Consider the following 15,271-nt stretch of genomic DNA (forward strand, 5'->3'; position numbering starts at 1 on the left):
TGACTCTCTATCTCTGACCCTTCTCCCCCTATTTCTGCCACGTCCTTTATGAGGACTGTGATTTTTCTCAGGCAGATTTTTTTATTCCATTCCTGATCATCCGGACATGTTGTAGGGTCACTGCTGCATGCTGAGCGGAGTTTTGATTTGAGTCACTCAGTCAGCCCAGATCTTTCCTCTGAGTGGTTACCTTCCAGTGTGCTTGACCTTGCATTTGGCAACATTTCTTTACGGGGTGTGTAGTGTTACCTGCTGGGATAGGTGAGTCTATTTCATGGGGCAGGTTGGGAGGCAGTCTGAGGTACTGTAGCTATTGTTTCTCAGCTAATTTACTTTGGGCATTTGCCATCAGACCTGAGTCCTCTGATGATCTCCCCTGTAAACCCATTTGTTTACAGGCATATGCAAGGGATGCAGTGTGGCCTAGTGGATAAAGCACTGGACTGGAGCTCAGGAGATCTGGATTCTATCCCTGGCTCTGTCAATGGCCTGCTGGGTAACCATGGGCAAGTCACTTCACCTCCCTGTGCCTCAGTTTGCCCATCTGTAAACTGGGGGTTGCGATATTGACCTCTTTTGTAAAGCACTTTGAGATCCACTGATGAAACTGCTACATAAGAGTGAGATATTATTATTATTATTATTATTTATTTTATTTAGCCAGATTTCTGATGGCATGTGTATGTGTGCCGGCATTCCTACTAGCCTGATGGTATTCCCGGCGGGCTGCTACAGGCAGCGTTGTGGGCAGAAGGCAGATGAGCATGTGGAGTGATTGCTGTCAGGTTATGACATTTCTGGTGTTTTTCAGGCTGAAGATGCTGCTGCCAATGCCCTGATGGAACCGCTGTGGCCGGAGATTCAACAGGAACTCAAAATTATTGAATCTGAAGAGGAGCTCTCATTCTTGCCTACAGATGTCCCCAAGACAGGCCCACACCAGCCTGCGTCCTCTGCTTCACCACAAACGGACAGCTTCTCTTCTGGTTCTGTGCTTGCCGTGACACTGGCTGAACAGGAAACTCCATCCAGAACCCCACAGGTCACCTCTCAGTTGCCTTTATTTGGTGCCACCTCCAAAGAAAGTTCAAAGGAGCCTGGCAGCCTCCAGGGTGATAAACCTGAAGTGGTAGCACAGCGTGACTGCTCTCCTAACATACCTGAACTGGATACTGTCCTGTCTGGGACAGCTTCTCCAAAGAACCATCTAGTGCTGGAGAATGTCAGCAGTGATCTTCCACCTCCCCACCAAGACCAGAAGCTTTATGATGAGAAGCAGCTCATTGAGGGTCCTTTAAAAGAAGATGTCTCAGATAACAAAGGGATGTGTCCAGACCAAGCCAAGGAGAAAGGCAACACTGGCCTGCTGCATAGCGAAAAGGATGGCATTGCTGTAGGCCAGGATGGAGTCTTGACCCAGAGGGAGAAGCCTGATAGAGTGGCTGCAGGAGATGGCCTGATCTCATCAAAGAGGGCAAGTGGAGCTGGAGCCCAGAAGCCCAAAGAGGGTGGCATGGCTAACAAAGCCCAGGACTCTTTCGACCATGAAGAGGAGGATGCATGGACAGACAATGTCCAGGGCTTTGATCTGGTAGAGCCATGGGAGGATCACCAGTGGGTCACCAGCCCGCTCCATTCCCCCACCCTCAAGAACCTCCAGGAAAAAGCAATGCAGGACTTCCAGTCACAGAGCTATGGAGTGGAGAGGGGCCTTTCTGTTCGGCCACGGTTCAGTCGCAGTCTTTCTCTGGATAGCAAAGACATGGTGCTGAGTGTGTGGGCTATCCAGCCACCTCTCACAAGTGCAGCTGAAGAGCTCCCACGTGGCTGCACTAGATCGGGGACCAGGGACCTGTTAGAAACACTGCCAACCTCACCACCCAGGCCAAGCCACATCGAGCGAGCCGAGACCTGTCTGAGTCCTCGAGAGGACTCTTTAGAGCCTGAGGGATCAAGTGATGCCCTGAGCAGTGAGGCAGAGCCTGCAGCAGGGAGGCTGCTAGCCAGGCATGAGGAACTGCGCTCTGCCTCTCTTTCAGAGCCAGGGGAGAAGGTAGTGGATGGCAGCAAAGAAAACCCTCAGGACTTAACGCCCAAGTTGCCTTTTCCACACTGTAATACCCAAGATGGTTTCTTGCAGGCAAAGAAAATAGATGAAGATCCATCCAGGCCTCAGGATGCTGCCCCCATTGGAGCGGCTGTCACCAAAGGGCTGTGTTCCACCGGCGAGTCACAGCTGAGTAACAACAAAGGCGAAGACGCACCCTGTAAAGTGAGAACCAGGCCATCGTCTCTCAACTTGGATTCACTCCTCCCTGCCCCCGATTTCTTCAAGTTTGACAACCTGGCGGTGCCCACTTCACCTGGAAACCTCTTATGTGTGCAGAAGGAAGGGAAGAGCAGCGATTCTGTCCTGTCACTGCCTGCTGCCTGCCCTGCCAGGAACAAAGGCGACCCCTGGGGATCTCGCTTCGATCCCCGGGAGCTAGACCTGGATTACATGGCAGTGGCCCACGCCGCCACCGGCCGTCGTAACTCTGCCCCTGTGAGTGTGTCGGCGGTGAGGACCTCCTTCATGATTAAGATGTGCCAGGCCAGAGCTGTGCCAGTGATACCGCCCAAAATCCAGTACACACAGGTCCCACAGCCGCTGCAGACTCAGAACGCCGACCGGGACATCCCTGCATCGCTGGGGAGGAAGGAAACAGAAGCTCACTCAGCCAGCAGGCAGACCCCCCGAGCAGCTTGGGGACAGCTGGAGCCCCCAAAGAGCCCTCGGGTAGAGAAGAAAGCCAAAGAGGAGAAAGAAAACAGTGACCCAACTCAAATGGATTCAACTTCTTCTAGGCATGGCAGCCTCAACCCTCTGCCAGATCTCTCCCTCTCCAGTCATAATTCCACCCAGGAGGCGCCCGTGCTGCGCCGAAAGCACACTTCAGAGAGGGAGACCGCAGGAGACAACCCACAATCTTCAAAAATGGAGAGGCCATCGGGATTTTCCAAGCCTTCCTACAGATCCAGACCAGGAAGGCCCCAGAGCCTTATCCTCTTCAGCCCACCCTTCCCCATCATGGACCATCCATCTTCCTCAGCAGACTCCAGGGTGTTGTTATCACCCATAAGAAGCCCCTCTCAGAGCAACTCTCCAAACCCTATTTGTGGCGATCTGTCTGGGAACCTGCAGACAACACCTGAGGGGGTCACTCTGCGGAACAAAATGACCATCCCCAAAAATGGGCAGAGACTGGAGACCTCCACCAGCTGCTTTTACCAGCCCCAGAGGAGGTCAGTGATTCTCGATGGGAGAAGCGGGAGGCAGATAGAATAACGCCAGCTCACCTCACCCCTCTTCCCTGGTGGATGAGATGGGAGTGCCCACCTTGAGACCAACTGTGTTGTTGTTGTTGTTGTTATGATTATAAATATTCTATGCAAAAGGGACACAAATCCTTTATTTCCTCGTGCAGAGCATTTTGCTACTGAGGTTCTCATTCTCTTTGTCTCCCTCTCTCCTTTTCGGGAAACCCCACAGTATCTGCTCTATGGAAAAAAATTCCTAAGGAAGTTTGTTTTCTTCTGTGTCACCCTCTGTCTGAAAAAAACATGGCATGGTCCAATGGACATGTATGTGAAGGAGGTAAGACCAGAGGGTACATTTTTCTCCCTTGCACCCCCAGGCGATGATGCAGGACCATCTGTCCAGCCATCCCCGCTGTACTGCTCTGGATAGCATAAGCAAACTGCAGAGGAGAATGGTGATAGCTGAAGGTGAGAAGGTAAAGCTGACCTGTAAAGATCACACTGAGTGCGTTAACCTAAAGAGCTTTCAAAGCAAACACTCTGTCTTGAAGACATTGCCTACAGCTGTTCTCTTGTAACACAGAATGCAGAATGTGCAATGTCTGCAATGAAGGTAGCTGAACAACATAAGCCCAGCTTCCCTTTCAACTTAGTGATTCCCACTTGCCTGGCTGTCTTGCAGTCAGTCCCTCCTTATTTGTTGGGGGTTGGCTTGTACCTGGTGCTCTGGTTCCAAGGTGGTAGAGATCACTCTGGCTTAATTTAGTGAAAAGAAGGTTCTGGCCAAACAAAGACCAAGAGTGTCAGTTTTCAATTAAGCCTAGGGCTGAATTACCTGGCCACAGAGTTCCCCAGTCGCTCTTCGCACCTGCAGCTGCACAGTGGGATCCGAGCAGCTAGACAAGATCATGAGAATCCTCTGATCAGCACATCCTTGGCCAATGCCCTCTCCCCTCCTGGTTTGCATGTTCCCAGCCACTGGCCTCTGGCACTTCAGATTCCTGAGATTTGAGGCCAGCTCACTGAATGCCTGGCTGAATTTTACCTTCCCGGCCGTTGGTGCTTTCAAATTGATTAGGAGGAACATGCTAGAGAGGATGATTTGTTGGTGCACACGAATGGAGGAGCAACATGCATGTTATGGGAGGGAATTCAGCTGGAATTAAACTGTATCCCGAGGGTCTGTTATCATTACTGTCAATATGTGGTCATACAGGAACAGCTGCCATAGGAATGGAATTAAGGCTTCTGCTACAAAGTCTTTGACTTAGGGTTAATTGCAGGCTCATCTGTCAGCTGGTGTGTGACCAGGGGCAGCTCCAGGCACCAGCGCTCCAAGCACATGCCTGAGGTGGCAAGCCATGGGGGGCAGCCTGCTGGTCACCGTGAGGGCGGCAGTCAGACAGCCTTCGGTGGCATGCCTGGGGAGGTCCGCCGGTCCTGCGGTTTCGGCGGCAATTCGGCGGTGGGTATACCAAAGGCACAGGACCGTGGGACCTCCCGCAGGCATGCCGCCGAATCTGCGTTACCAGCAGATCTCCTGCAGGTGCGCCGCCAAAGGCTGCCTGACTGCCATGCTTGGGGTGGCAAAATACATAGAGCCGCCCCTGTGTGTATCCAGAGGCAAGTGCATGGCTTTGTATTATCCTCAGTGTCTCCACAGTTCAGATGCCGCCAGTGACCTTGAAGTAGAGAGAGACACCAGTACTGATACAATCCTAGTAATGGTAGTAATGGTGTCCATAAGGGCCATTCTTAGCCAGTCTTAGAGCTCATAGTCCTTCTGTGAGCTAGCTTGGGCTGTGGTAGGAATAGTAACTGAGCAGCTGCAAGGGCAGGCCTATGACTCCCATAGCCAATGACAATCAGGAGATGCTCCCATCCAAAGTTATAAATTAATTAACATCTGTTAGTTATCTGTGTTTAGATCTTTATTTGAAGGCACCTGCATTCTCAGTGTCTCAGGTGAAGTGTCTGCTGGTCTGCAAACCCAGCCAATGGGGCCATTCGGTCTGGGTGGAGAGTAAACTGCCATGTCATTGGTCTGGTTGGGACTAGAGGTGTATAGGCTCCAAGAACCAGGGATGATTCCCCACCACCTGGCATCCAATTTTGTTATTTATTCCTGTGCAAAGCGAGGACAAATTACTGAATCAGAATGCTGTGCCCTTTGACACCATCTTACCATTTGACCCCTGCTTTGCCCGGATGTAAAAGACCACACAAGAGGCAAGGTGGTGGAGAATTAAACCCATGCGGGTTCATAAACTCAGATGGGATAGTAGTCTGGAAAGAACCTAGAATCCCCACCCAGATTCATGCTTTCCCATAAACTTCAGCAGAGGGTTTACCTGAGTAAGCACTGTGGGAGCTGGGCCTGAGCATGCAGCCCAAAGCAGTGATCTCCTCCTGGCTCCTGCCTACGCAAAACCCTCCGCAGCTCCCAACTAAACGAGGGCATAGCTAGTTCTCCAGCTTTCATTGAATGTGATACAGCATGAAGCTGCAGTTCCACATATGCCAAGAGCCCTTGTGTAGCTCCTCTCCGGTGGAGGTAACCATCACCGCAGAGTTAACAGGAAATGATGGAAGTAGGTTAGCTGCAATATTTAGGGGTTCATTACACAATTCTGCAAAAGGTAATGTGACTGGAAAGGATTCCCAGGTTTTTCAGTTTCAGGGAATTATTTTGGGTCGTGACTTACACCTTTCCCCCGACCTTGTAGGAACCCAACCATTGCGGCATTGTGCTAGTGACTGGGAACTGGAAGGTGAAAGTAGAAATAGACTAGGCTAGATTCACAAAGTGTACTGTCCAAAAAAACAACAACAACAGCAGAATGAAAATCTGACTCCTTAAATTCTTTCATTTAATGAAACCTGTTACTGAAACGGAGGCAAAGTCACTCTATAGAAATATAGAATTTTAATCTTGACAGTGCCCCTTCAAGAAATAAGGCTGTAGGGTTAAGTGGGAAAACCCTTCAAGGGAAGATCACTTTATTCGGAAATGCTACCTAACACACTATTAAAGCCTGGACCCAAACACCACATCCTTTGAGGGTCTTCAAAATTTGAGCCTGCTCCCAGATCTGGATTTTATAAATGAGCATTCTCTTGATAGTGGGTAAAACCTTGGACGTGAACATCTCCAAATCTTGTGGTGTCTGAAATCTGATCCAAATTTTGCAGCTTGATCCCATTTCTAGTTGAAAACTAACTGGCTTCAGCTGGTGCATAAAGTACTAAGGGAGGCCCCAGAGACAGACAGCTCTTGTGGCAAGCTAGGGAAGGTCTAGCAGAAACAGTCCTGTGCTTATAGAATCATAAGACTGTAGGACTGGAAGGGACCTCAAGAGATCATCTAGTCCAGCCCCTTGCATTCATGGCAGGGCTAAGTATTATCTAGACCATCCCTGACAGGTGTTTGTCTTACTTGCTCTTAAATATCTCCAATGATGGAGATTCCACAACCTCCCTAGGCAATTTATTACAGTGCTTAACTTCCCTGACAGGAAATTTTTTTGCTGATGTCCAACCTAAACCTTCCATCGCTTCTTGTCTTATCTTCAGAGGTTAATGAGAACAATTTAGCTCTCTACCCCTTGTTACAATAGTTTATGTCCTTGAAAACTGTTATTGTGTGCTCTCTCAGTCTTTTGTTCTCCAGCCTAACAAACCCATATTTTTCAATCTTCCTTCATAGGTTATGTTTTCTAGACTTTTAATCATTTTTGTTGTTCTTCTCTGGACTTTCTCTAATTTGTCCACATCTTTTCTGAAATGTGTTGCCCAGAACTGGACACAATATTCCAGCTGAGGCCATATCAGTGCAGAGTAGAGTAGAAGAATTATTTCTCGTGTCTTGCTTACAACATTCGCGTTAACACATCCCAGAATGATGTTCTCTTTTTTTGCAACAGTGTTACACTCTTGACTCCTCATATTTAGCTTGTGATCCACTATGACCCCCAGATCTCTTTCCTCAGTACTCCTTCCTAGGTAGTCATTTTCCATTTTGAATGTGTGCAACTGATTGTTCCTTCCTAAGTGGAATACTTTGCATTTGTCCTTATTGAATTTCATCCTATTTACTTCAGACCATTTCTCCAGTTTGTCCAGATCATTTTGAATTTTAATCCTATCCTCCAGAGCACTTGCAACTCCTCCCAACTTGATCTCTATGCCATTATCTAAATAATTGATGACAATATTGAAGAGAACCAGACCCAGAACTGATCCCTGTGGGACCCCACTCATTATGTCCTTCCAGTTTGACTATGAACCACTGATAACTACTCTCTGGGAATGGTTTTCCAACCAGTTATTCACCCACCTTATAGCAGCTCCATCTAGGTTGCATTTCCCTAGTTTGTTTATGAGAAGGTCTTGTGAGACAGTATCAAAAGCCATACTAAAGTCCAGATATACCACGTCTACTGCTTCCCCCCCATCCACAAGGCTTGTTACCCTGTCAAAGAAAGCTATCAGATTGGTTCGACACGATTTCTTCTTGACAAGTCCATGCTGACTGTTGCTTATCACCTTATTATCTTGTAGGTGTTTGCAAATTGCTCAATTATTTGCTCCAGAGAGCAATTAGAGATGGACCAGTGCCACAAAGTTTGGATCAGGAAATCAAATTCTGCAGAGTTGGGAGGATTTAGATTAAATGGTCCACGTCAGCTGATTGTAGAGCTAGGCCCAAGTCACCAAGTTCAGCTCTGGGGACAAACTTTCCCTGAATTCATGGGGCTTGGAACTGGGAATCAGTTTCAGACCTGTTGCCACTAGACTAGAGAAAAGGTCTGAGCTATGCTGTAGGGTCATGGTGCAGTTGGTAGAACCGTGTGTACAGTAGATAACTGCACCATTGCAACTTGCACCAGTGCAACTGAACCAGGGCAAGTTGTAATAGTGTAGCACATTCACATTAGCCAGCCCATTTTTGGGTGCACTTCTGCCCCATGTCCATGTGCAGCATACCCTCCACCTATTGGAGTAGCATTGATGGGAAACAGGTCCGTCCCACAATTTAGAGTTTTCCTAAGTGTAGGGGAGGTGCCTGTTGCCTGGTTTTATTAGCATGGAAACACTTTCCCTAACTAGATCACAAGGCTGCAGTTCCCCCCATCCTGTGAAAAGTGTGAGGGCCTCTCGTTTAGGGTTTGTAGGTGGGCTGTTATGCCCTCAGGCCTAATCCTGACATTGTCCATCACACTTCTGTTGGTTTATAAGGTCTAGAAGATGGGACAAGGAATACCCAGATGGGTCACTTCCCGTTCTATAGAGTACAAGGAGGGGATGCATGCAGCTCCCATTAATTGCAGGGTGTTGGTGGGTATGGGAGTGGTGTTGGATGGTGGGGAGAGGGATCACCTGTATCAAGGGGAGGTGGGGGTGGGGTTCACCTAGCTGGATAAGTGGTATGGTGTGCGGGTCACCTGGCTGAAAGGGAGGGGTGCTGGATGTAGGGACCACCCGGCTGGATGGGAGAGGTGTTGGGTGGGTGGGAGTCACCTGGCTGAAAGGGAGGAGCTTTGGTGGCTTGTGTGATGAGGGATGGGCGGGGGGAGTCACCTGGTTCCGTGGCAGGGACATTGATAAGTGTGGGACTGGCTGGTGCACTCATGTCCTTGGGGACAAACAGGAAGTAGGACTGTACAGTACATTGTAAACGATATTAACTTAGACTGTCCATCCCATTTGCTCATTTTACGAAGGGTGAGGCACTTCTTTGATGCAGCCTTTCAGCACGTTAGGGCTCTGGAGGAGGTTAGGTCTGCAGCAGACACCAGCAGCAAAGCCTGCAACTGTTTCCACCAGCCAGAGTCCAAAAAGTGCAATCAAAATCCTTTTATCTTTTCTTTCTTTAGATTGTAAAATGCCTGTACTGATGAATACTGTGTTAAATTTATATATATATATATATATATAAAAGAACATTATATATAAAGATATTAAAATGTAATTAAAAATGAAGGAATTGTCTAAACAGGTCCATCACATCTGTGAAACTTGGGCTGATGTACAGATATTGTTTTCCGTTAAAATTTCTTTACCGCTGAGAGTGTGAGGTGGAACAAGTTTTAACTAGCACAGGAAGGTGAAGCTAGAATCTTAGATCTGATTATTGTCAGTCGTGGATCGACGGTAGATCTTACCGCCATTGAAGTCAATGGTAAAACTCCCACTGAAATCAACGGGAGCGGAACTGGGTCCTAGAAGAGGATGGAATAGATTGGTGAGTCCCAAAATACTATGACAGATTTCTCCCTTAAATGTCCAATGGAGTTTCAACTCCACATTTTCCCTGGGACTCCCTGATTTTTAGATCTCTGCCATCTTTCCTCTCACAGATAAATATACATGGGTTGGTGAGATCCTATGGTTGATCCAAACCCTGTTTAGTCTTAACCTGATCCTGAGTAACAGCCTGCTCCTGCTACTAGTGTAATGCATGGAAAGCTTACCATTGACTTCAATGGGAGCTGGACTGAGCCTGGAAAGAGAGGGCAATCAGTAGCCAAGTCCTGTTTAGGGCCCAGTGGTAAGTGCAGACACCAAAAAAGCTTGCAGCTCACTCCTGCATCCATTGGTCCCCTTCAAAACACTGACTTGATGCAAGTCAGGGGGAAGGGTTGGAAATCAGATATCGGGTGAAGAGGACTGGCTTCTGGGCTATTGATTATTTCTTCTGCTACTCCTGATGGATCGCATTTTTGTTAAGCATTATTGTCCAGGTGGGTTGCCTGCCTTTGTGCCTTTTATTGCTTTAAGAAATTAAGTTTTGCCAGATCTCAACCATGAGATTAAACTGGAGTTTTTATAAAACAGACATGTGCCCTAGTGGTGATTTGAGACTTTATTATCCCCTGTATGATCTTGGTGAACATGATGAATGAATGCTTCTGTCTCCCTCTGTCATCACCTCTAACCCCTAATTTGCCATCTAGAAGGACCATGGAATGGGGAGGGGGGTTTCCATTAAGGGAGCAAAATAAGTTAGTGGCCGGATTTTCAGAGGTGCTGAGCACTCAGGACGCCTTCTGAAGTCAATGGGAGATGTGGACGCTGCTCAGCAGCTTTGAAAGTCAGGCCAGAGGTTTTGGGCTGTCTCAAAATCCCCCCTATTTTAAGTGTTTAAAGTTTTATGGGCTAAAGGTCATATTCCTGCCAGCCTCTTATAATATGGAATAGCTGATGTTTCCGTGGTGTTAGTGCATGTTTCCTCATTAGTACATTACATGTTGGAGTCTGCTTTATTTAAAATAACAAAAGAGAAATAAAAAGATAGGTGGTCAATACATTTCTAACACTAAGTAAAGGAAAAATTAAACCAGGCTAGAAAAAAACAACCCAAGAAATTACTACGAGAACCAGCACTTCATTTTAGTTTGATGTTTCTTGCATATAATTATGAATTCTACAGGAAAACTATGAACCTAACTAAAATCATAAACTGGATTTCTCTGGTATAATAACTTCCTTATTGCCATAGCCTCTGAGCATCTGCCATTAGGGCATTAAGTCAGTGGTTCTCAAGTAGGCGTATGTGTACCCCTGGGGGTACACAGACGTCTTCCAGGGGTATTATCTAGATATTTGCCTAGTTTTACAACAGGCTACATAAAAAGCACTAGCGAAGTCAGTACAAACTAAAATTTCATACAGACCATGACTTGTTTATACTGCTCTATATACTATCCACTGAAATGTACCTACAATATTTATATTCCAACTGATTTTATAATTATATGGTTAAAATGAGAAAGTAAGCAATTTGTAAGCAAGTAGTTTTTAAGTGAGGTGAAACTTGGGAATACATAAAACAAATCAGACTCCTGAGAGGGGTATAGTAGTCTGAAAAGGTTGAGAGCGACTGCATTAAGTGACATTACTTTTTGTTTACACCTGTTCTCGGTCTTGAAAAAATGGAGCCCTTTGTAAACTGCAGCCAACTCTGCAATCTGACCTGCTGTTCACTTCCTCGAAACAACTGAGCCTTTAGGCTAAAGAAAATACATTTTGTCAATGTATCAGCCGAGTCTGGGACTAGAATTTGTTGGGAATTTTTTTGACTAACATTTTTTCATTGGAAAATGCCATTTCATAAAAATTTACACTATTAATGGGAAAGAATTAGTTTAAACTAATTTGCCATTTAAAATATTTTTTAAAAACTTTCAGAATGCCCCATTTTGGCATTTTCAGAACGAAAAATTCCATGTTTTGTTCTGAAACAACTTTTAGTTTCAAAATTTAAATTAATGTATAGTAAAAAAAGTGTCAGAAAAATTGGAAAAGATCAAAAGTCAAAACAATGTTTTAGAATGGTCCAAACAAATATTTTTGCTTGACCCGAAGCTAAATTTTTTTTGTTCAGTTCAGACATTTTTTTGAGATTTGACGTTTTGTCCCATTTGGGGATGGGAAAATGTGTCAAAATCTCAAAATTCTTGGGGGAACAGGAAAATGATTTCCTGTCCAGCTCTGCATGGGACTGGATTTCCACTCCAAATAAAGCCTCCACCGTGACACCCTTCCTTAATTTTGCTTTCCCTTTAGGAAAATTACTAGAATATGCTTCCTGTAAGTTTCTATGGCAACTGGCATATATCCAGCATACCAGTCACATGGCCATTAAACATCATTATACACCCTGTCTTGACTATGATCTCCACTAGCTGATGACTAATCTTGCTCATGGGGTTCTTCTCTCCCTTTATACCCATCTTATTATTCGCTTGCCACCCAGAGTATTTTATAAACCTGCCCAGAACACCCAAGATGCCTCTCAACTGACTACCACGATTTCCATGATTAAAGAAATCAAGCAAATTACACACTAAAGCCCTGTACATACGACAGTTAAACTGTGCTGGCAGCCACCATGTTGAAACACATGGAAATGCTCCAGCACACTTTCCACCAATTCATTTTTGCCTGATTGCAAATCACTGTGGATTTGAAAGGTTGACTCAGTACAAATTACAGCATAGCCTGAACCAACAGTGCCTGTGCTGGAGGAACTGGTTACATCATGACCGACTCCTGTCCCTGTGTGGCAACAAAGACGGCTTCATGTCTAAGCATGTTTCCAAAGTGGCTGCTTTCCATTTCTCCTCAGGAGACAGGTTGCTAAACCTAGCACAGAGGAAGGCTCCTGTAGAAACCTGCCCTGCCGCCTCACACCCCAGCCCACCTAGTACTGTCAACAAGACACACCTCGCTGCTGCTAGGTCTTGACCTGACCTGGCCAACAACCAGCATAGAACTGGAGGCAAACTGGTAGCAAAGGAGAGACAGGCAGGGTAGGAAAGGACATTAGCCCCATGGGGGGGGGGGGGGTTGTTGGTGTGTGAACAAGGGCACTGGAATAGTTTGTACAGTGGGGGAGCTGACAGCCACTAAACCAAACTGTAAACCCTGGATATGATGGAAACCACTTCAAGCCAGGGGGTGCAGCAGCACTTCCAGCACCCCAACTTTCAGCATCTCTGCCTGTGAAAGAAAAAAACAAAACCACGTACAGGATAATAGCTAGAGATGGAAAAGGGCTGTTAGATCTTTGAGGCCATTCTCTGCCAGGGCAGGAGCCAGTCCTCAGATACAAGACACATTAGGCTAACTCATCTGAAGTTCTCTGAGGGTTAAGGATAAGATGGTTCAGGGCACTGCGGATTATAGACAGACTAGAGGTGCAAAATTCAGCTCTGGGTCTGGCTTTCAGGCTCCCAGAACTTAGCTAGAGCATGTGTGTTAAGGTGAGGGCTTTCGGTTCAGCCCATTATTAAAAAACAGGCACTAGCTTACTGCATGTTATATGCAAAATGTGGCTCAGGTGCCAGGGTTGGTTTTTGAGCTCCTACAAAGCCCCTGGGCATTCAGCTCCAGGCTCTTAATCCAGGCCTAGCTTTACAAGTGAGCTGTTTTGTGTTCCCAGCACATCTGTGGCAATGTATATATATCTATCTAATATTTCAATCCTTCATCTTAAAGGACCTGGAAATATTTATGTTCTTATTAAATTTATGAACGGCCATACCGGCTCAGACCGAAGTTCCATCTAGCCCAGTATCCGACAGTGGCCAATGCCCGGTGCCCCAGAGGGAATGAACAGATCAAGTGATCCATTCCGTTGCCTATTCCTAGCTTCTGGTGGAAGAGGCTTCACTATGTCCAAGACTATTCAGTTGCTGCTTAAGAACGAGCCACAAGGATTCAGGATGTGACTGTGGCTAGAGCTGGGTTCAGCTGGGGGAATAAAACATCTCATGAAGGAAGGGTGCAGACAGGCAAGACCTGAAGAGAAGAAAAAAAACCCAACGAACAATGATGGCTACAGCCCGAAATACACTAAACCCCTTTCAAAAGCAGTGGGAAAGGGTTCTTGAATGCTGCAAACATTCATGCTCAGCAATCCGTATTATTCATTTGTGTACCATGAAACATTTTACTTTAAGAACCAAACTCCTGGGATAGTGTAGTTGTTGCTGGGAGCAGGAATGGGATGCTAGAAGCCTGATTGATTCATAGTAGCATTGAAAATGGCAAAGACTCTGTTTGGAGCTGCCTCCACCAGCCCTGCAATCTCTCCACCAGCCACAACACCCTAACAAAGGTGCACCCACACTGGGGAAAAAACTTGGGATTTTATCCCCTTAGCTAACATGGTAACATCCTAGGGTTTACCTGAACTAGCTTCCTGGGAGAACTACAAACTGCATTGACCATAGCAGGAGTTCACTCAGCTGGTAGCCAACGTGGTAAAAACCCTAGTGAAAACTAGGCCTCAGCATCCTGCCCCAGCTCCCTTGATCAGTAAAGCCGCTTCCCTAACTAGAGGAGAGACCACCCATTTCCAGAGGAGGCTGCCTGCCTCCATGAGCAGCATTTCAGAGGCTTTTCTCAATCGCTGCTGCGGGTGAGAGGAATTCTGTTACAAGCTGGCTGGCAAATTTTAGATTGCACTTTCCCTTGACAGCCCTGCTGTTGATGCAGGATGGCTCAGGACAATACTAGGATGCAAGGGGGGTGTGGGCCAGAGCTTCTGTGCAAGCAGTATAGGACACTAGGTGTATAGGCACAGTGTGTTGTTTTGTGCAGAGGTAACTGGGCACCACAGTGCTATGCGATGTCTGGCTGCAGCAGCAGGGCATTGCTTGTAGCTATCCTGTCATGTTGTCAGAAGCCACTGGCCAGAGGTAGTGTAGGTCAAGAACAGGCTGAGGAGGAGAGTGAATGAAGGTCTGAGTGCAGGCACCTGCACAAGGAGACAAGATCATGTGTAAGAATGAAGGTACTTTTATGAGTGAGGCTACAGGAGAATGACAGCACAAGGGAGGGGGCAGGTGCATCAGAATAAGAGAGGATGTGTATGTAGAACGTAGCAGAAAGAGGAAGGCAGAACTAAACTGCAATGTGACTCAGAGAAACGAGAGCTCTCAGTGTTGCCAAGACCAAGCATTAAAGAACAAAACCAAGATTTTATAAAATAAACCCACACTAACTGTAGGGTATATTTGGTGTCTGATTTTAAGCCTTGAGGGCGCTCCATGTTTCCCAAGTTTTTCTCTACTATGATGAGAGATGGAAATGTTATAAATAACAGCTTCTTCTCAACACAGTTCCAGGAACTGGGCATACAAGAAAAATAGCAAATATCTCAAGGTTTATGATGAAAGTGACAAGAGGTAGCCCTCCAAAAGGTGCTGCTCTGCATATACAATTGATAGCTAGACATGAAAGTTACAAATGTGCATTTTTGTGCACAAATAGTTAGAAGATTTGAGCCTCAGAGCCCTTCATCTAGGGAGATTACACAGCATGTGTGCGTGCGTGGTGAGGGGATAGATACACTGTCAAGAGTTTTATTTTCACCTTATCTCAGTTCTACATTACTTATTCACATAGCCAAGCACTATGGCCATTTTGGAGATAAGGTAAGACCTACACCAAGCTGTAGTCC

At 46.4% G+C, this 15,271-nt stretch overlaps 1 protein-coding gene across 2 annotated transcripts in view; it reads left to right on the top strand.

Moving 5' to 3' along the window:
* Positions 1 to 10,136, top strand: part of ARHGAP31 (Rho GTPase activating protein 31) — a 94,657-nt gene extending 84,521 nt beyond the window's left edge. For both annotated transcript variants that reach the window (XM_054043589.1, XM_054043594.1), the window contains exon 12: positions 812 to 10,136. In XM_054043589.1, coding sequence (XP_053899564.1) covers positions 812 to 3,328 — 2,517 coding nt within the window. In that variant the 3' untranslated portion in view covers positions 3,329 to 10,136. The remainder of the gene's footprint in view (positions 1 to 811) is intronic.
* The last annotated feature ends 5,135 nt before the right edge of the window (positions 10,137 to 15,271 follow it).

Source organism: Malaclemys terrapin, chromosome 1, assembly GCF_027887155.1.
Source record: "Malaclemys terrapin pileata isolate rMalTer1 chromosome 1, rMalTer1.hap1, whole genome shotgun sequence".
NCBI lineage: Eukaryota > Metazoa > Chordata > Testudines > Emydidae > Malaclemys > Malaclemys terrapin.